This window comes from Monodon monoceros, unplaced genomic scaffold (assembly GCF_005190385.1).
Source record: "Monodon monoceros isolate NGI ecotype Baffin Bay Population unplaced genomic scaffold, NGI_Narwhal_1 Super_Scaffold_18, whole genome shotgun sequence".
Lineage (NCBI taxonomy): Eukaryota > Metazoa > Chordata > Mammalia > Artiodactyla > Monodontidae > Monodon > Monodon monoceros.
Window position 1 is genome coordinate 67,949,366 of NW_021703774.1, and position 22,504 is coordinate 67,971,869.

The following is a 22,504-nucleotide window of genomic DNA, read 5'->3' on the forward strand; positions in this document are numbered from 1 at the left end:
TTCTTACCCAGGCTAACTGAGCGTTGCAGGTCAGCTGAGGTTTTTCTGGGCTCAGCTGGGCTTGGCTACAGGCTGTGGGCTGGGTTCAAGTTTCCTCTGTCATCTCATTCTAGGAAGTGTGTTGAAGGAGCAGTCAAATCAAACCATGAAACTTCAATTAAGTGTCTGAATGGATGCAGCAAATACCTTGTACATTTACATCACTTTGGCATGTCCCATAGCCAAGCCAAAAGCCAGTGAATCAGGGATGTCCGCTTCTCCCAAAGGATACTTGAGCAAGTCACCTGACAATGAGAAAGCATATATAATTCTCTTATAGGTAGGGAGCCAATAGTTGGAAGTAGTAACCCAATCTATTACAGTGACTTGAAACAAATTTCTTCTCCTCTATGGACCACAGTTTCTTCATCTGTAATATATTGGAATGAAGATTCCTGTTTTTGACCACGCATCTGGGCACTATAGCCCAGACAAGTTGACATGGAACATTAACCATCACAGTTTCCCCTGCAGAAAGTGGGGTTTGTTAGATATGACCCATGAACATTGTAGATCATTTCTCTGCATTGTGCTATGTTACTTCACTCTCCAAACTATTGCATTTGAGTTCAAATCACCTCTGTGCCCTCATCACTGCTCCATGGAGCAAAAGGTGCTGATTTCCCAACAGAAGCATCCTCTTGTGTAAATTCGTATCCTGATGTTGGAGCCCCAGTGATTTCCCCCAGAGGATTTCACATTCCTCTCCTTTCTAGTGGTGCACCTGTTCACTTACCACCTCCTGAATCAGCTCTTATCCCCATTTACTTCACTAGAATCTTTGTGAGTTGGTTCATGGTTTTTCATTTCATTATAGTATTGCATAACTTAAAGGCGTGTTCCATTTCTTGGTATATATGTATGTATTAATGTTATAAAAATAAAAGTGTGAGAACTTGATAAATAATGCAATCTTTAAACCCACGGAGAAGGAGGAACAGATTTTTTTTTTTACATCTTTATTGGAGTATAATTGCTTTACAATGGTGTGTTAGCTTCTGCTTTATAACAAAGTGAATCAGTTATACATATACATATGTTCCCATATCTCTACCCTCTTGCATCTCCCTCCCTCCCACCCTCCCTATCCCACCCCTCCAGGCGGTCACAAAGCACCGAGCTGATCTCCCTCTGCTATGCGGCTGCTTCCCACTAGCTATCTACCTTACGTTTGGTAGTGTATATATGTCCATGCCTCTCTCTCGCTTTGTCACAGATTACCCTTCCCCCTCCCCATATCCTCAAGTCCATTCTCTAGTAGGTCTGTGTCTTTATTCCTGTCTTACCCCTAGGTTCTTCATGACATTTTTTCCCTTAAATTCCATATATATGTGTTAGCATACGGTTTTTGTCTTTCTCTCTCTGACTTACTCCACTCTATATGACAGACTCTAGGTCTATCCACCTCATTACAAATAGCTCAATTTCGTTTCTTTTTATGGCTGAGTAATATTCCATTGTATATATGTGCCACATCTTCTTTATCCATTCATCCGATGGTGGGCACTTAGGTTGTTTCCATCTCTGGGCTGTTGTAAATAGAGCTGCAATGAACATTTTGGTACATGACTCTTTTTGAATTAAGGTTTTCTCAGGGTATATGCCCAGTCGTGGGATTGCTGGGTCATATGGTAGTTCTATTTGTAGTTTTCTAAGGAACCTTCATACTGGAGCAGATATTTTAATCTGAAGAAATTGTGAAGGCACACACATGAGCACAGGAAAAGGTGTTAAACAGCACAGTATATGCAGAAACATACCCTTATGCTCTGAGTTCAGAGGGTTCCACATTTCTCATTGAGTTTTATGCCTTGGCCCTGAAACTTTAAACCAGTCAAACTCATCCCCACACAGGCTTTCCCAAGTCAATAAACAAAGCTGTGGCACACTTTTCCTGTTTTTGGCAATTTCCTAGGGGTCTTTGGTCTGGTCCCCAACATTGCTCCCTCTTCACTCCAGCTTTGCACATCACTGACCATTTGTTTCTTTCTTTTTAAAGTTTTTATTTTATATTGAACTATTGTTGATTTACAATGTTGTGTTAGTTTTTAAAGTGATTCAGTTATACATAAACATATATCTATTCTTTTTCAAATTCTTCTCCCATTTAGGTTATTACAAGACCGTTTGTTTCTTTTCTCAGTCTTCCTCTTCGGACTGGATACCTGGACTTGGAAGTCATTACTGAATAGCCTCTTCCCAGGTCCTTAATATCTTAGCTTCTACACATTCTTATGCCTAGATACTCAAAGATTCAAGAAATGTTGAAAATTAAGATGTCTTATTCCCCTCTAATCCACAATCTGAATTAAATACAGGCTTCAAGTGTGGAGAACTGGTAGCCACAGGTGCTCAAGGAAGAAATGGAAGAGATTATAAATATCCTGATTTTGGGTGAGGGGGGGAACAATATTGCAAGTGCCAGGGTTAGTGATAATGGTGAACTGACCCCAAATGCCCAGAAGATAATTTGCATATGCCTGTTTCCTGTATTTCACTTATAAATGTTGCCCAGGTTGTAATTTCCCATGATTTTATTTTTCAGCTGTTTCATGCTCACTTATTGGTACACTGTGAACATTTAAATATGCAAGCTAGTATTTTATGGATAGCTTGACCCTGAAAATCATCCTGTGCAACAACTGTCAGACATTACACATAACCTGGGTGACAGCCCATCGGTCCCCACCTTACTGACACTTGTACATAGCGTGACTACGATAGAGGCTGCTGTGAGACAAAAGGATGTGCTGATTAGATATGGTCGAGGAGACATCTTTATCAAAGATGACAGACATGCCGTCTGAATTTCAGCAGAACCACTGCCTGATGAGATGTTCATCAAAGTCAGAAACTGCCTTTGGGGAACTTCCTTTGAGCTACCTGTGTTCTTGAAGAAGGAGCTGATGTACTAATATGCATTATCTTCACATTTTGGAAATAGAACCAAACTATAAACAGGATTATATTCAATTTTCTTGGCCTCCAGAGCTGAGGAAATAGAGATGGGCCATCAGAAGGCTCTTGTTCCTTCTTCTATTTCTGTAAATGTGTGCTTTCTATTGTGTGGCTTCTGATCCCGACTTCCTCAAACCTCTGACAAGCCACTGCCTCCTGATTCTAAGGTGAATTCTTTTTTCGATGAGAGAGCACCTCCAGTTCCAGTCCCCCGACCTGGTCCTCATGCTGCTGAGGCTCTTGCTGTTGATCTGTGGTGAGTAGGACAACTCAGAAAAGGGTATGGGATTCCATTCCCTGGCGCCCGGCTTCCTGAAGAGCACTGGGACTTCTCAGGACTAAGTTTCTGCCGGGCAATGGTCAGGCATGCTCAGATCTTTACTTCCCACTGAGGGCTTAGAGTTGGGCAGAAAGTCATAGATACTGGAAAGCCAGATTTTGGAGGAAAACTATCCTTTTAGTTTTTATCTCATAGGAAGTGTTCTCTTTGTTTCCACTTTTGATTCTGACTTTGTTCTTGGTGGCTTCGATAGCCGCAAAGATAATTCAAACAACAAATTGGCCTCTCAGTTCCTTGCCCTTCTTATAATCAACATGATTTTCCTATATCCTTCCTTGACTTCCCCACTTCTACCATCAAACCCTAGAACTTATCATTACCAACGACTGTCCCACTTCCAAAATATTTGACTTCAGCATCCACCTCCCTACCCGACTACATTGTATTTCCAGCTCACTTTCTCTAATGCTCCATATTCAACATGCCTTCCCCTCCCCAGGCTTAGGTTTCCACTGTCAAATTACTACACTCCATGTCTTCACTTCTCACAGTACTTAGATTCTGTAGTTTATCACAATACTCCCCTTGGATATACCTTCATCCCTCTTCCCCATAGCACTTTTCTGACTAGCACACTTTTCTGCATGCTTCACACCTGTGCCTAAGCAGCTGAATGTGACTCTAAGCAAAAGGTACAATCCTGCTGACGTATCTTTCTTGAAATGTAGGGCCACCAATCTCGGGTGCCATGCAATCCTCCTATTCTTTCAGAGCCAATGCTCTTCCATTCTTTTTTTTTTTTTTTAGCGGTACGCGGGCCCCTCACTGTTGTGGCCTCTCCCGCTGCGGAGCACAGGCTCCGGACGCACAGGCTCAGCGGCCATGGCTCACGGGCCCAGCCGCTCCGTGGCATGTGGGATCTTCCAGGACCGGGCACGAACCCTTCCAGGATCGGTAGGCGGACTCCCAACCACTGCGCCACCAGGGAAGCCCTGCTCTTCCATTCTTGATGACCACTTCCTCATACCCACTCCTTTCTCCTCAAACTTTTCTCTTCTTACTCTTAGTTTATAACGTGAGAAAAATAAAAGCAATCGAAAGAAAATTTCCTCATCTTTATACGGCTGTGTTTATCAACCTGCCCACCTTTGCATTTACATACTCTGCCTTTTCTCTCCCTATTATGGATATATTTTCCCTCATCCGAATTGAAGACAGGACTCTCCACTTGTGCAATGGGTCCCAGACTCCCTTGCTCCATCATCAAAATATTTCTCCATCCTGGATTATTCCTATAAGTATACAAATATGCCATAATATCTTCTATCTTAAAATAATAGAAATGTGACCTCCGTTTGCTTCACCATTCTGCACATCCTTTTATAGTTTTCAGTGAGTCATTATCTTTACTTGATCTCCTCCCATCCTTTCTTTTCAAAATTCATTTTTAGTTTACATTACAGTAAGATACACTTTTTTGATGCAATGTCTATGATTTTTGACAAAGATTTAGCGTCATATGACTACCACCACGATCAAAATGCAGAAGATTTCCATCACTTCAAAAATTTCTTCATGCCCTCAATCCCTTTAGAGTCAACTCCTCCCTCATTCCTAACCCCTGGAAACTGCTAAACTGTTTTAGGTCCTTATTGTTCTTCCTTATCCTTTATTGAATCCACTTCAATCAATCTTTGTCCTCACCACTCCACTGAAACTGCTCTTGTTAATATCATCAACCACCCCTATGTTGCCTCACCCAGGATTCAATTTTTATTTCTCATTTTATTCAGCATCTCAGGGGTATTTGACATAAGTTGATCATTCCCTCTCCTGGAAATACTTTTCCACTTGGCTTCTAAAGACCGTATTCTGCTGGTATTCTTTCTAACTTAATACCTGCTGCTTTACTAACCTTGAAATGTTTGAGTTTCTCAAGATTGGTACGTAGACTTCTCTTCTCCATCCATACTCATTCCCTAAGTTATACACTTTAGTCACTTTAAGTTTAAACAGCTTAAAATCAAGCTTATTTATCCAACTTCGATCCCACCTTTGAACACCTTTCATATATTCAACTGCCATTCAACTGTCTAATATGCATTTTAAACTCAACATGTCCTAACAGATCCTTTGATCTCCCACATGAATCACCATCACCATAGGACTTAACCTATTTCTCCCCACCACTTCTCCATTTTTGTAAACGTCACCGCCATTCTTCTGGTTGCTATGGCCAAAAATCTAAGAGTTATATTTAATTCCTCTCTGTCTTTGACACTTTGTATCCAATCCATAAGTAATTCCTATTGATTCTACTTCTGAATATATACTGAGATCTGTCGCCTTCACAGCACCAATACTGCCTAGCCTGAGCCACCATCCTCACTCTTCCAGACTAAACTCCCACTAATGTTCTCCCTGCTACTCTTGCATGTCTGTAGTCTGTCCTTTCTACAGTGGAAGAATGATTCTACAAATGCAAATTAAGTCAGAACTGTCCATCGCTCTCCATTACATCATGAACAAAATCCAAAGCTATTACCAAGCCCACAAAGCCTTCTGTGACTGGCCCCTCTTACTTCTCACACACCAGTATCAACCACTGTTCCCCTCACCTAGTCAGTTCCCAGGGCACCTGCCTTCTGATTCTTCCTTGGACAAGCTCATTCCTTCTCAAGGTCTTTGTGTTTGCTGTTTCTCTGCCAGGAATGCTATTTCCCAAATATTCAGAAGGCCTGCTCTCTAATTTCATTCATGTTTCTACTCAATTGACATATATCTAAATAGTCAAGACCATCCGAAGATACTCTGTAACTTATTTTTCTACTGTATTTTTCTTAGAGCACTGACCATTCTCTAAAATCATGTTACATATATTTTTTTTTAATTGGCTCTCTCCCACTGTAATGTAAATTCCTTGACAGAAAAGATTGTCATTCATGTTCATTCCTGCAAACTGTGATGTACAATGCCTGGCATATAGTAGGCACTCAAAATTATTTGTGGTATGGATGAATAAATAAAATGTGATTTTCATGCTAGCCCTCATTGATTCCCTTCTCCTTCCTGAGGAACTGATTATTCAAATAAACATTTAATATAAACAGTAGGCATCTCAGACTGAACTGAACTAAAATAGATAATAATAGTGAGATAATATTTATTAAATGCTAGATAAATTTCAGGCATTCTTCTAAGCATTTTGTGGATATCAATTCATTTAATCTTCACAAAACTATGTGAGGTAGGTCTATTATTATCTCCATTTTACAGAAAACTAAAGCACAGAGAGGTGAAGCATTTTTCCCAGAGTCACACAGCTTGTAAGAGGAAGAGCCAGGATTCAAGTCTATGTCATCTGGCTACAAAGGCTGCGTTTTCCCCAGGATTTTCTGTTCTTGACCATTATGCCATAATATTATGGTCAAATCCTTGGGATAAGAGAGAATCTTTGGAGAAATCTGAAGTCCTTCTCTGGACCTAAGCCTCCTCTGCCCTGAAGCTGTTAAATAAAGGGGCATCATGTCTTGAGCATAAGCCTGTCCATTCTCCTTGCCTGACTGCTGTTACCATGAGTCAGCAAGTCTAGAGCTGGATCATCAGACTTTTGAGAGAGGGAATGAGGATGATGGGCTTGAGGAAGGGAGCAGCTAAGTAGTTATACAACAAAGGCACCATCTCATAACCACAGTGAGAGAAGTTATTGGAAATTACAATCATAAAACAGAGCTCTGTGTCATTTTGTAGGCAGGTGATTGATGTGGAATGTGGGGAAAGGAGCAGAGAGAAAGGAGGAAGGAAGCAGGGTAGGGAAGGGGGAGAAAATAAGAAGATAGGAAGGGGAAAAGAGAAAAAGAGAGGGAAAGAGAGAAAAAAGAGAGGAAGGGCACAAAAGAAGGAGGGTGCATTGTTGGGAAAGCCTTCGTGGGAGTTAAACTTTGGGTATGTTTGGGATTTGCTGCCCTGTACTGATCTCTGCTAAATTCTTTCCCAGCTCCACTCTGTGAAGCAACTGGTGAGTTGCACTTCCTTTTCTTCTTCACGGTCTGCAGGTATCTTGTCACTTGAGCCAGTGCAGGAGGCCTGTGGATGGCTGTTTGATATCCAGTATACAGATGACAGCGGCCCCCTTGGGCCCAGGGTGCTTGTGTTCACAGCAGTCTCTGCACGTGACATGTACATGCTCAGCTGATGGAGCAGGTCTTGCTCTGACCTTCTCAAGACCACAATCTTTTTTTTTCTGGGATGTCCCAGCTTAGGGAGGGTAATGCTATTTGCACAAGGAAGTCAGGGGGTGCTGAAGGTTGATGTTATAGAAAAATCTCTGCCCTCTGGCAGAAGGGCTCCAAGGCCCCTGTGTACTCCCAGCTGGGTACTCCACCAGAAGTGTTGGAAAAAATGCCAAAGTCACGCCTCCACAGAGAACAACATTACAGTCAATGCGTGGGCCATGTACAAACTGTAGACTGCTGCCTTCTTCCTGTTTTCGGCCTTGCTCTGCAGCCACAACTGTTACCCCGGTGCGTTTTCTCTCTTAGATTCTGATTTATGCAAACTTACTTCATTAGTTTGCTCCTGATTCAGTCTTACTTGTACCGGATGAGGAGAGGAGGAAATTTTCCCCCAGAAGAAATCTTCCACTGAAGTATGTTTAACTCTAATATATATGAGGACTGCTGTCTTGTGCTTAAAATAATAAGCACAGGGTTAAAAGAGATTATCCTGCTACTTCAACACAGGCTGCATGTGCAACTAGGAACACAGGGTTTGGAATTCCTATGACAAGAGATACTCAGAACCAACTCAGGCTTCTGGTTTCCTCACCTGATGTTTGTCCAAGTCTAACTCATGCCTTATGTTAATTCCATGATACCTTGTGCTTGGCTCTGCTTTTACTCTGTAAATGTGCCTGACCAGTCGTAGCCTAAGCAAAAGTCCAAAGCCACATCCAGGATGAAGAAACAAAGCTTCTGCCACCAGGAATTTGCCAGGTAGTCTCTGTGCCTGAGAATTTTCTGAAACAAGCTCCAAGCTGCAAGACTGAGCTCTGGACCCGTGCAAACTGCCCTGTCCAGCGTCCTATTCCATCCCCACCCCAGACCCATTCAAAAGAGTGGGTTACAGGTGCCTAGATGCCTTTTTTACTCCTTTTTTCTGCTATGCACCCAAAGCTGTGCTGCTCCTCAGTCCTCTGGGGACTACAGTTTTCCAAGGAGAGAAAGTGATTAATGCACAGGGTATTCCAGGCCTCAGCACAGGGCAAACATTTTGGTACCACAGTTGAACTGAATTTTTTAAAGTCCTAGGGTAAAGCATTCCAGTTGGAAGGCTTGGAGATTATAGATACTGGACTAGGAATCACCCCTCAGTGATCTAGAACACTTAGCATTTTCATCTGATGAGGAGACAAAGAGGCTTTTCTTAGGAATACTCTTAAAACTTCCAAAAGAACAGAGGCTCTGAGGGTTGGATAAACAAATGCCCTGAGAGCAAATGCAATCAGGGCTTTCAATGTTTCATGGTCTGCTGCAACTGGGATAGATAAGGAGATGAGATGAAAGCAGAACACAACTTTACTCATCTTTAATTCATCCGGAAAAGAACCCCTATGGCCAAAAAGGGATACATGCTTCCTATAGGGGTTTGTATAGAGGTCTCAGATCAAGGGATCTGGGCCATGTGGATGTATGGATGCAAGGTATTTCTAGGCAAATGCATGCCTCTTCCTTCCATTAGGAATAGCAATAAAAGGGGCAGGAGAGAAACAGTACAGAACAAATAGAGTTCCTCTGAGTATTTCCCAGACTGATTCTCCATGTCTCATATTCTATCTCTGAAAGAGATAGCGTGGGTCTGAGACATCAGGGGAATGGGAACAGAAGAAAATGACCAATATGGCTTATAACAAGGATGAATGAAATATATTTTCCTAAAACTTCAAGCTTCACCATCTCCAATGCCAACTCTAGTGACAGTCATCAGTATCCCTGCATTGTCTCCAAAAGTGTTTTCAGTTCATGGATAGAAACTTCAAAGAGTAATAACCAAGTCAAAGGTAAGGGTTGCCTTGTAGAAGGAAGTGATGCTGTACAGGGGCAGGAGGTGCTGGGGGTGAGCAGTTGAAAGCCCATGAGCCATGTCGAGGCAGGGTGGTAATGTGAGAAGTGGTCTGCATGTCCAATGAGCTGGACCTTTGAGTCTTGCTGAGAGCAAATGCTGAGAACACAAAGTGCCACCCATCAGGATCTCTGAACCCCATTGCCCTAGAATATGTGTTTAACTCTTCCCTCTAGAGCTCTTCCTGATACTCAGCCCCTCTAGGCCCATAGAGGGGAATTCAATGACCCTGGCCTGTGAGACCCAGCCCCTCCACAGAAGTTAGATGTTCAGCTCCAGTTCTGCTTCTACAAAGCTGGCAGACCCCTAGGGCTGGACTGGGACAGCATCCCAGAGCTCTGGATTCTTGCTGTGTGGAGGGAAGACTCAGGGTCCTACTGGTGTCAAGCAAAGGCAACATCACTCGGAGTCAAAAGGAGCCGCAGAGTCCAGATCCAAGTACACGGTGAGTTCCAGTGGGGGCCTCTGCTGGGGTGGGCTGAGAAGGGCAGAGGTACGAGACTGGTCTTCCCTGATTGTTGTGTTCTGCTCCTGCATGCATGGATGCTGTTTGAGACATGTACCTGAGCTTCTTTTTATCAGAGTTCTGAAGGGGTCTTCCCTTATCCTTGCTATTCGCATTCAAGCAAACAAAAGAATTTTTAGGAAGCCCTTACCATGTGTCATCACTGTGCTGGAGGGTGTGGAGGAAATAGCTGCATAATATATTGTCCCTGACTGTGAGAAGCTGATGCCTAACCGGCCTCCTAAGCAACTAGGGTGAAATGTGTGGTGGTGTCATAAAGGTCGACTATTAATAGAAACTACAAAGAAGGGAGAAATCTGACTGAGGCGGTAAGAGGAGGCCTTGAGGAAAAGGCTATGGGGGAAGGGCTTATGGAAGAGAAGCTGAGGTCTGATTTTGACAGATAAAAAGGAATGAGGGTGTTTTGTGATTCTGAACCGTGTTATTCCATATAACATGGTTGACGTTTCTGACATCCTCTCCCACTCTCAGACAAAGATGTAGCTATGATACCATAAAGCAATTGCTAATACCTTCCGAAAGCTGGGCTTTCCCAGACTTCCTCAAAACTCAATTCCGTGAACCTGGACCAATACAAAAAGCCTCTGGACAGTTCATATGCCATAGGCCCTGTTCTAGTGATTCACACCTGTTGTTTTTACTTTTTTTTTGAATTTTATTTTATTTTATTTTTTATACAGCAGGTTCTTATTAGTTATCTATTTTATACACATCAGTGTATACATGTCAATCCCAATCTCCCAGTTCATCCCACCCACCCTGCCCACCGCTTTCCCCCCTTGGTGTCCATAAGTTTGTTCTCTACATCTGTGTCTCAATTTCTGCCTAGAAAACTGGTTCATCTCTACCATTTTTCTAGGCTCCACATATATGCATTAATATACGATATTTGTTTTTCTCTTTCTGACTTATTTCACTCTGTATGATACTCTTGAGGTCCATCCATGTCTCTACAAGTGAACCAATTTCATTCCTTTTTATGGCTAATATTCCACTGTATATATGTACCACATCTTCTTTATCCACTAGTCTGTTAATGGGCATTTAGGTTGTTTCCATGACCTGGCTATTGTAAATAGTGCTGCAATGAATATAGGGGTGCATGTGTCTTTTTGAATTATGGTTTTCTCTGGGTATATGCCCAGTAGTGGGATTGCTGGGTCATATGGTAATTCTATTTTTAGTTTTTTAAGGAACCTCCATAGTGTTCTGCATAGTGGCTGTAGCAATTTACATCCCCACCAACAGTGCAAGAGGGTTCCCTTTTCTCCACACCCTCTCCAGCATTTGTTGTCTGTAGATTTTCTGATGATGCCCATTCTAACCAGTGTGAGGTGATACCTCATTGTAGTTTTGATTTGCATTTCTCTAATGATTAGTGATGTTGAGCAGATTTTCCCTCTTGGCCATGCCTTCTTTGGAGAAATGTCTACTTAGGTCTTCTGCCCATTTTTTGATTAGGTTGGTTGTTTTTTAATATTGAGCTGCGTGAGCTGTTTATATATTTTGGAGATTAATCCTCTGTCCATCGATTCATTTGCAAATATTTTCTCCCATTCTGAGGGTTGTCTTTTTGTCTTGTTTACAGTTTCCTTTGCTGTGCAAAAGCTTTTAAGTTTCATTAGGTGCCATTTGTTTATTTTTGTTTTTATTTCCATTACTCTAGGAGGTGGGTCAAAAAAGATCTTGCTGTGATTTATGTCAAAGAGTGTTTTTCTTATGTTTTCCTCTAAGAGTTTTAGTGTCTGGTCTTATATTAAGGTCTTTAATCCTTTTGAGTTTATTTTTGTGTATGGTGTTACAAATGTTAAGATATTTTGTTCTAGTTCTGTAAAAAATGCCATTGGTAATTTGATAGGGATTGCATTGAATCTGTAGGTTGCTTTGGGTAGTATAGTCATTTTCACAATATTGATTCTTCCAGTACAAGAATGTGGTATACCTCTCCATCTGTTTGTGTCATCTTTGATTTCTTTCATCAGTGTCTTATAGTTTTCTGAGTAAAGGGTTTTTACCTCCTTAGGTAGGTTTATTCCTAGGTATTCTATTCTTTTTGTTGCAATGGTGAATGGGATTGTTTCCTTAATTTTTCTTTCTGGTCTTTCATTGTTAGTGTATAGGAATGCAAGAGATTTCTGGGCATTAATTTTGTATCCTGCAACTTTACCACATTCATTGATTAGCTCTAGTAGTTTTCTGGTGGCATCTTTAGGAGTCTGTATGTATAGTATCATGTCATCTGCAAACAGTGACAGTTTTACATCTTCTTTTCCAATTTGTATTCCTTTTATTTCTTTTGCTTCTCTGGTTGCTGTGGCTAGGACTTCCAAAACAATATTGAATAATAGTGGTGAGAGTGGATATCCTTGTCTTGTTCCTGATCTTAGTGGAAATGCTTTCAATTTTTCACTGTTGAGAATGATGTTTGCTGTGGGTTTGTCATATATGCCTTTTATTATGTTGAGGTAGGTCCCCTGTATGCCCACTTTCTGGAGAGTTTTTATCATATATAGGTGTTGAATTTTGTCAAAAGCTTTTTCTTCATCCATTGAGATGATCATATGGATTTTCTCCTTCAGTTTGTTAATATGGTGTGTCACATTGAGTGATTTGCATATATTGAAGAATCCTTGCATCTCTGGGAAAAGTCCCACTTGATCATGGTGTATGATCTTTTTAATGTGTTGTTGGATTCTGTTTGCTTGGATTTTGTTGAGCACTTTTGCATCTATATTCATCAGTGATATTGGTCTGTAATTTTCTTTTTTGGTAGTATCTTTGGTTTTGGTATCAGGGTCATGGTGGCCTTGTAGAATGAATTTGGGAGTGTTCCTTGCTCTGCAATTTTTTTTGTAAGAGTTTGAGAAAGGTGAGTGTTAGCTCTTCTCTAAATGTTTGATAAAATTCACCTGTGAAGCCATCTGATCTTGGACTTTTGTTTGTTGGAAGATTTTTAATTACAGTTTCAATTTCATTACTTTTGATTGGCGTGCTCATATTTTCTATTTCTTCCTGGTTCAGTCTTGGAAGGTTATACCTTTCAAAGAATTTGTCCATTTCTCCCAGGTTGTCCATTTTATTGGCATAGAGTTGCTTGTAGTAGTCTCTTATGATCCTTTGTATTTCTGTGGTGTCCATTGTAACTTCTTTTTCATTTCTAATCATTGATTATTAGAAATTATTTCATTTCTAATCTAATTCTATTGGCTAAATGTTTATCAGTTTTGTTTATCAAAGAACCAGCTTTTAGTTTTATTGATCTTTCTTTCTATTTCATTTATTTCTGCTCTGATATTTAAAAATTTATGATTTCTTTCCTTCTACTAACTTTGGGTTTTGTTTCTTCTTCTTTCTCCAGTTCCTTTAGGTGTAAGTTTAGATTGTTTATTTGAGATTTTTCTTTTTTCTTGAGGTAGGATTGTACTGCTATAAACTTCACTCTTAGAACTGCTTTTGCTGTATCCCCTAGGTTTTGGATCATCTTGTTTTTGTTGTCATTTGTCTCTAGGTTTTTTGTTTTTTTTTTTTGCGGTACGCGGGCCTCTCACTGTTGTGGCCTCTCCCACTGTGGAGCACAGGCTCCAGAAGCGCAGGCTCAGCGGCCATGGCTCACGGGCCTAGCCGCTCCGCGGCACGTGGGATCTTCCTGGACCGGGGCATGAACCCGTGTCCCCTGCATTGGCAGGGGGACTCTCAACCATTGCGCCACCAGGGAAGCCCTGTCTCTAGGTATTTTTTGATTTCCTCTTTGATTTCTTCAGTAATCTTGGTTATTTAGTAACGTATTGTTTAGCCTCCATGTGTTTGTGTTTTTTACGTTTTCTTTCCCTGTAATTTATTTCTAATCTCATAGCGTTGTGGTTGGAAAAGATGCTTGATGTGATTTCAATTTTCTTAAATTTACTGAGGCTTGATTTGTGACCCAAGATGTGAACTATCCTGGAGAATGTTCCACGTGCACTTGAGAAGAAAGTGTAATCTGTTGTTTTGGGATGGAATGTCCTATAAATATCAATTAAATCTATCTGGTCTATTGTGTCATTTAAAGCTTGTGTTTCCTCATTAATTTTCATCTGGATGATCTGTCCACTGGTGTAAGTGAGGTATTAAAGTCCCCCACTATTATTGTGTTACTGTCTATTTCCTCTTTTATAGCTGTTAGCAGTTGCCTTATGTATTGAGGTGCTCCTATGTTGGGTGCATATATATTTATAATTGTTATATCTTCTTCTTGGATTGATCCTTTGATCATTATGTGGTGTCCTTCCTTGTCTCTTGTAACATTATTTTAAAGTCTATTTTATCTGATATGAGTTTTTCTACTCCAGCTTTCTTTTGATTTCCATTTGCATGGAATACCTTTATCCATCCCCTCACTTTCAATCTGTATGTGTGCCTAGGTCTAAAATGGGTCTCTTGTAGACAGCATTTATATTGGTCTTGTTTTTGTATCCATTCAACGAGCCTGTTTCTTTTGGTTGGAGCATTTAATCCATTCACATTTAAGGTAATTATCGACATGTATATTCCTATTACCATTTTCTTAATTGTTTTGGGTTTGATTTTGTAGGTCCTTTTCTTCTCTTGTGTTTCCCACTTAGAGGAGTTCCTTTAGCATTTGTTGTAGAGCTGGTTTGGTGGTGCTGAATTCTCTTAGCTTTTGCTTGTCTGTAAAGCTTTTGATTTCTCCATCGAATTTGAATGAGATCCTTGCCTGGTAGAGTAATCTTGCTTGTAGTTTCTTCCCTTTCATCACTTTAAATATGTCATGCCACTCCCTTCTGGCTTGTAGAGTTTCTGCTGAGAAATCAGCAGTTAACCTTATGGGAATTCCCTTGTATGTTATTTGTCATTTTTCCCTTGTTGCTTTTAATAATTTTTCTTTGTCTTTAATTTCTGTCAATGTGATTACTATGTGTCTCAGCATGTTTCTCCTTGGGTTTATCCTGCCTGGGACTCTCTGCACTTCTTGGACATGGGTGGCTATTTCCTTTCCCATGTTAGGGGAGTTTTCACCTATAATCTCTTCAAATATTTTCTCTCTCTTCTTCTTCTTCTGGGACCCTTATAATGTGAATTTTGGTGCATTAAATGTTGTTGAGAGGTCTCTTAGGCTGTCTTCATTTCTTTTCATTCCTTTTTCTTTATTCTGTTCTGTGGCAGTGAATTCCACCATTCTGCCTTCCAGGTCATTTATCCATTCTTCTGCCTCAGTTATTCTGCTATTGATTCCTTCTAGTGTGTTTTTCATTTCAGTTATTGTATTGTTCATCTCTGTTTGTTTGCTCTTTAATTCTTCTAGGTGTTTGTTCTTCTTTAATTCTTCTAGGTCTCTGTTAAACATTTCTTGCATCTTCTTGATCTTTGCCTCCATTCTTTTTCCGAGGTCCTGGATCATCTTCACTATCATTATTCTGAATTCTTTTTCTGGAAGGTTGCCTATCTCCACTTCATTTAGTTGTTTTTCTGGGGTTTTACCTTGTTCCTTCATCTGGTACATAGCCCTCTGCCTTTTCATTTTGTCTGTCTTCTGTGAATGTGGATTTTTGTCCACAGGCTGTAGGATTGTAGTTCTTCTTGCTTCTGCTGTCTGCTGGATGAGGCTATCTAAGAGGTTTGTGCAAGCTCCCTGATGGGAGGGACGGGTGGTCGGTAGAGCTGGGTGTTGCTCTGGTGGGCAGAGCTCAGTAAAAGTTTAATCCACTTGTCTGCTGATGGGTGGGGCTGAGTTCCCTCCCCATTGGTTGTTTGGCCTGAGGCAACCCAGCACTGGAGGCTACAGGCTATTTGGTGAGGCTAATGGTGGACTCTGGGAGGGCTCATGCCAAGGAGTACTTCCCAGACCTTCTGCTGCCAGTGTCCTTGTCCCTGCAGTGAGCCACAGCCACCCCCTGCCTCTGCAAGATACCCTCCAACACTAGCATATAGTTCTGGTTCAGTCTTCTATGGGGTCACTGCTCCTTCTCCCAGGTCCTGATGCGCACACTACTTTGTGTGTGCCCTCCAAGAGTAGAGTCTCTTTTTCCCCCAGTCCTGTCAAAGTCCTGCAGTCAAATCCCACTAGTCTTGAAAGTCTGATTCTCTGGGAATTCCTCCTCCTGTTGCCAGAACCCCAGGTTGGGAAGCCTGATGTGGAGCTCAGAACCTTTACTCTGGTGGGTGGGCTTCTGTGGTATAATTGTTCTCCAGTTTGTGAGTCACCCACCCAGCACAATGGGATTTGATTTTATTGTGATTACGCCCCTCTTACCATCTCATTGTGCCTTCTCCTTTGTCTTTGGATGTGGGGTATTTTTTTTAGTGAGTTCCAGTGTCTTCCTGTCAATGATTGTTCAGCAGTTAGTTGTGATCCCAGTGCTCTTGCAAGAGGGAGTGAGTGTATGTCCTTCTGCTCCGTCATCTTGAACCAATCTGACCCACATGTTGTTTAATTGAAGCATCACAACTGCAGGAGATAACTGTCATTATCTTCTCCATTTTCCAGATGGGAAATTGAGTCTCAGAGAAGTTAAATAATTTGATCAAGCACGCACAAGAAGAGTTGGAACCAACATTCAAACCCAGGCAGTGTGATTTGTAACCTAGACTTGTAAAAATTACACTATTGTGCCTTGAAAAATGGGAGTTTGAGAGATCAGGGTTCTGGGAATCACACTGTCCTAGGCAGGGAGAAGACACTGTAGCCTCCATGGGAATATTATGGTGTCTCTCTTGCCCTACCCCCATCAACCCAACCAATGCCAATTCCAAATCAGCAGGACCTCCTTTGCCCACTAGCTCCCTGCCCCACCTTTAAACAATATAAGCTGTTGACTTCACCAGAGGCCTTTGCTTTCAGGACTGTCGCACATACCCTGTCCCTGAAACCCTCCCTACTCAGGGCCTTCCTGTGTCATCTTGTGTTCATGTAGGACTCCCCATCAGTAATGTGAGCTTGGAGATACAACCTCCAGGTGGATACATGATGGAGGGAGAAAAGATGGTTCTTGTCTGCTTGGTCACTGGGGGCACAGGCGATATCACCTTCTTCTGGTACAAAGGGGCCCTGGGTTTAAACATGGAAATGAAGACTGACGGTGACGTTTGGGATCTCTGTGGTGAGGGAGAGTGACTCTGAGCAATATTACTGTGCGGCTGACAATGGCTATGGCCCCAGGCTCAGTGAGCTGGTAAGCATCGCTGTCAGAAGTAAGTTCCACTGCCTTTCTGCTCAGCCAGCATGTTACCCTGGGGCACCCTGAGGAAGTTAACTGGCGCTGAGCCTCTGTGGGAAGGGATTGTGAGTCTGTCATCATCAGAGACCCCCTCTGACAGTCTACTGTCTCTCTCAGTTCCAATGTCTCGCCCTGTCCTCACCCTCAGGGCTCCTGGGGCTCAGGCTGTGTTGGGGGATGTGGTGGAGCTTCACTGCGAGGTCTGGAGTGGCTCTCCCCCGATCCTGTACCAGTTTTATCATGAGGATGTCGCCCTGGGGAGAAGCTTAGCTCCCTCTGGAGGAGGAGTGTCTTTCAACCTCTCTCTGACTGCAGAACATTATGGAAACTACTACTGTGAGGCCAAAAATGGCCTGGTGGCCCAGCCCAGTGAGGTGGTACCACTCAGTATCATCAGTATAGCTCATGCTGTGGAACTACTTTGGTCAATGCCTCTTTCTCAGCATTCTGGGAGAGTTTTGCTGACCCCACAAAGTTTCTGGTGGTGTGCTACCCAAGATGAGGCTTCTATGGGTAGTCCTGTCCAGGGAGATATATCCGAGGGGGCATGGGGGACACCAAAACTGGTGCCTCTCTTCTCTCAACAATGTGATAAGCTGCAAGCCCCTAGGTGCATAAGTAAGTCCTACCTCCCCAACTACCCCAGGAAGAGCAGACCTTTCCTCAACCCACACTCAAGATATCTGCTCTCCAAACCCAAGCCCTTCTCCTTGGCAGCTCATGTACAGGTCTCTCCCTTCAGTGCCTACGGAGGACAGAAAAGAAGTTCTTACTTCAGGAGTCATGGAGGTGCTGCTTGGCATCTCTGGTCCCACCACTATGGCCCTATTATTTTGCTGCTGGCTCAAGAGAAAAATAGGTTTGTATTTATAGAGATTGGTATTTTGTTACTGTGACCTTTGTTTTCACTGAAATAAGGCAAGATTTGTGACATATATACTAATAAGGATGAATATATCCCATTAGCCACCTTGCCTATAGATCTGCTCATAGCCATCCCCACTGCCCCAGCACATGGAATGGCACTTATTAAAGTAGCGAAAGTTTTTAGTAAAGCCCTTCATCCCCACATATTATCAATTGAGGTTAAACTGATACCTTGTACTTCTGTGGTTTAATTTTTATACAAAAATGTAACTACTTAAAATAACTAATCAGCCACTTAGAAGAGAAATACAGTTAGCAGTTCCAGCTATACTGACAATCTCCCAGGTAAAGTCATTGCACTAATTCTTATTTGCCTTAGAATATTGTCACATGGTTTTTCTTCTCCCTGAAATATTTACCCACACATCCATGCATATGCTTTTCTCTGAGTGTTTCTCACTTTTCAGCTTAAATGTCATTTTCTCCAAGAGGCTTCACCTGACCACACAGCTTACAATTCTCTTCTATTATTCTTCCTCAGAGTACCAATAAATTCACACATTATTACAATTGATTATTACCTATTTATTTGTATGTTTAATCTTGGTTTCCTGTTCTCCATTGAGCAAGTTGGAGATGGGGCAAGAGAGGACAATGTGAGATTCTTACTTAAATTCCAAGCTTTTGGGGCATCTTTGGAGACGTCACCCCAACTATACTGTGTCTATGGAAGTGCCTTTTGTCATGATAGGATTAGGTCGTATGATACTAAAACCAAAACCAAAAAATGTTGTAGGTGTGAGGGTACAGAGCCTTGGGCTCAAGTCCAATTCTGGTATTAACTGTCTTTGGGAAGCTCACTTAACTATTCTGGACCTAAATCTCTTCATCTGCAATATGAAGGATCTGCCCAAATAATTGCCAGGATGTCCTCTGAGCACACAGTGACATCTTGCAATGGGCCTCCTGGAACAAGGCACATTCCCTGCACAGGGGCTGTATGAAAGCACTGAGAAAGAGAGTTCCCTCATTGACATGTATGTTCATTTGTTTGACTTGCAGGAAGTCGTTCAGCCAGGGATCCACTCAGGTGAGACCTCTGCTATCTCTGTGTGCACAGTTAATGTAGAAAAATCTATTTCAAACAATTTTTTGAATTGTTCTCTCTCATGAGCTTTTTTCCATATTTTGTCATATGCAAAACTGCTACTCCAGTGTTCTTCCACTGGTAACTTCATTTGCTATTCCTCTTCTTTTATATATTAACTAATTAATTTAAATCCTTTCATCATTTTTCCTAATTTGTCTCCCTCACTAAATCTGCAGAATAAGACAGTTCTATTATATTGACCAGTTTTGTGCATTTATTCAACCAACCAATATCTGAGAGTCTGTAAGTCATTTTGTTGAGTGCTAGAAAGCATGAAAATATGGAGAGATCTTGAGAGTTTTAAGTATCCTAGAGTAGTTAAGATATACACACATTTCCATAATGCAGGCCAGAGAATAAGTAATAAACATACTGAAAAATTGTTGATCAAGTTCCTTAGAAGAGGAAAAGATTTTTTAAAATTTAGTTTTGATTTTATTTTATTGAAGTATAGTTGATTTACAATGTCATGTTAGTTTCAGGTGTACAGCACAATGATTTAGTTATATATTCTTTTTCAGATTATTTTCCCTTATAGGTTATTACAAAATACTGAGTATTGTTCCCTGTGCTATGTGATAGGTCCTTGTTGGTTAGAAAAGGAAAAGATTTTTAAAATACTTCCATCGGGGGATACCAGTGTTTAGTTGATACATTTTATACTGTGTTATTATTTTTGCCAACAAAAAACAGATTTTTTTCCAAATCAGAATAGCACTTTTTCAGTGATGCACATGCAAGAGCATTTTCTTCTTTCCCTTCCTCAAGCTGCTTGTTCTACTTAGCAACCGGTTTCCATCTGGGGTGAATCAATAATTTTTCATTCAATATTTACCGAGCACTTATGATGTGAATGGCACTATTCTGGGTGTGGGCAATACCACAGTAAGCTGTCAAATAAGAACCGTACATTTGTGGAATACATACTCCAGTGATACTCTGCAATGCCCTGCTCAGCGCAAGTACAGGGCTTGTATCAGACAGCTGTGCTGATTTATGATTTCCCCATAAATTAGCATTCTATTCAGGACACTTTGTAACATGCTTCTTTCCTTCAGTGTTTTACTCATAATCCCAGATAGTTGTGTCTGGGACATCTAGGATGCTATCCCAGATAGATAGCATGTGTTTCTGTGTTTGCAGGAGGCTTCCCAGCCCTGTACCCCAAGAATCCACCTACCTCAACTCACAAGCATCAGAGCAACTACACCCTAACTATGAAAATGGTGAGGCTTCCCAAATGACCTGGGCCAAAGTAGGCAGACCAAGCTGGGGAAGAAGCAATAAGGTGATGTCTATTAACCAAATCTGACCCTGCTGTGTCCCAGCCACCTCTACAAATAAATGACTCATCTATCTTCATGGCTGTGATAGGTGGTAGGTATGGAGTGAGTTAAATGGCAGGAAGAAGGGACTGTGTCATGTCACGATGCTTCCTTTTTTCTCTTTCAGTGAATGTTGTAAGTGGGGATGAGGTTTATTCTTTGGTGTACTGTGTGCAGCAGGAACAGCAACCAGCAGCAGGTGAGACATGAGGGAGTGAATTTGTCTCTGACTTTTGTCTTTCCTGGAACCGGGAGGATAATCAGTGACTGTGTATGGCAACATGGCTCTGTTCTTTGGCGCTGCTGCTTCTGCTCTTGGAGCTGACTATGAGCATTGCTGTGCCTTATATGAAGATTGGCCTTTGGTCTGGAAGCTGTCTTGAGTAGATGCCAGTGCTGATGCTAACTTGGCCTCCTGTATATCTCACTCCCCAGTCAGATGGCAGCATTGGAGACAGTACCAGCTATGTACTCCCTGTAACACCCCAATACAGCTGCCTAGTTGTGGCTGTTGTCCCATCCTGTACCTGGTGGGCACAGAAATGCTGAGAGGTACAAATGCCAGGAGGGGCTGGTGGACCCTCACTCCCCCAGGTACTAGTTTTCCTCTGTACAGTAAGGAGTCATATATGTGATAGGCAGAAAAGTGAGACAGAAAATATTAATGGAAGTAAGTCCATGGGAAATAGACAGGAGAGAAAGAAGCCTTAACACTAATTTAATGAAGGACTTTAAATGGAATCTCACATATGTTTGTCTCCACAGAAGAACCCCCTGGGATGCATACTGGGGATAAGGTGAGTTAGAATCCCTGTTCTTTCCTCCATGCTCTTTCTCTCTTTCTTCTGGGGACAGGTGCTCAAATTTTTAAAATTATGGCCACTTAGGAAAAACAAGATATCTCATGGTCTATCTCCTACCTTATCTCCTCACACCACAGGGATAAAAATATTTGATTATAACAGTAAAGTGTCATTGTACAAGGTAATTTTAGAGGCTCACGTATACTTTTTTTAGCAATGGACATATGGAAGGTTCGTAGCTAAACTGTAGTGCATGCTTAGTCTAAAAATTCTATAGATTTGAAAATCTTTATCCTGAAATACTGTTGAATCATACATACATCATTTTGTGTTTAACCAAACAACGTGTCAAAAACTAAATTAATATTGAATAAAGCTAACCTAAGTGATTTTTGTCATTAAAAAATCAGTAATTTCTGAACCTTGATCAATTCAAGACTTCACTGACGATACAAAAATGCTTTTGGGGCTTTCCTGGTGGCGCAGTGGTTGGGAGTCCGCCTGCCGATGCAGGGGACACGGGTTCGTGCCCCGGTCCGGGAAGATCCCACGTGCCGCGGAGCGGCTGGGCCCGTGAGCCATGTCCGCTGAGCCTGCGCGTCCGGAGCCTGTGCTCCGCAGCGGGAGAGGCCACAGCAGTGAGAGGCCTGCGTACCGCAAAAAAAAAAAAAAAAAAGCTTTCAAAAAATTGCATAAATTCCAACTCTGCACGTGTGCAAATAGAGTAGGTGCTTTGTATTTGAGTCTAGTATGGTGTGGCAGCCAAATATCTCAGGACATAGTTCAAGTCCTTGATAAACTCCAGTAACAGGCTAAATTTAGTTTATGAATACAAAATTATGACATCCTTGAAAAATTATAGTCCATGGAACAGCCTAACAATGACTCATAGAAATGAGAGAAGGCTTTGTATGGGTCAGTTTACAGCTCATCAGGAGTGTCTCAGTAGCCCAACAGTGGGACGCAGGCCCTTTGAAAATGGTGGCCTAGGGCCACAGTCTTCCAAGAGGCTCCAAATTTTGTCTTCAGTGGTGCACCATGATAGGGTGCATCCAGGCTGACTGGAAGAGGACTGGGGAAGAGGACCTGTGGGAAACATGTTCGACTTGTCTTCCCTGCTCAGGTTCTATCCATGTATCTTTGCTTTTAGAACTCCTCAGCCATCTATTCTAGGCTGAAGAAGGCAGATCTTACAGATGTGGACTATGAAGATGCTATGTAA

General features: G+C 41.8%; 1 protein-coding gene across 1 annotated transcript; it reads left to right on the forward strand.

Moving 5' to 3' along the window:
• The first annotated feature begins 3,222 nt into the window (after positions 1-3,222).
• On the forward strand, positions 3,223-22,504 carry LOC114897880 (Fc receptor-like protein 1). Its single transcript, XM_029226939.1, is given in 13 exon segments — positions 3,223-3,253; positions 7,275-7,295; positions 9,574-9,650; positions 9,653-9,842; positions 16,835-16,994; positions 16,996-17,111; positions 17,255-17,529; positions 17,864-17,996; positions 19,067-19,094; positions 20,298-20,380; positions 20,607-20,678; positions 21,245-21,276; positions 22,433-22,504. Coding segments are annotated over 13 exon segments (1,290 nt in total).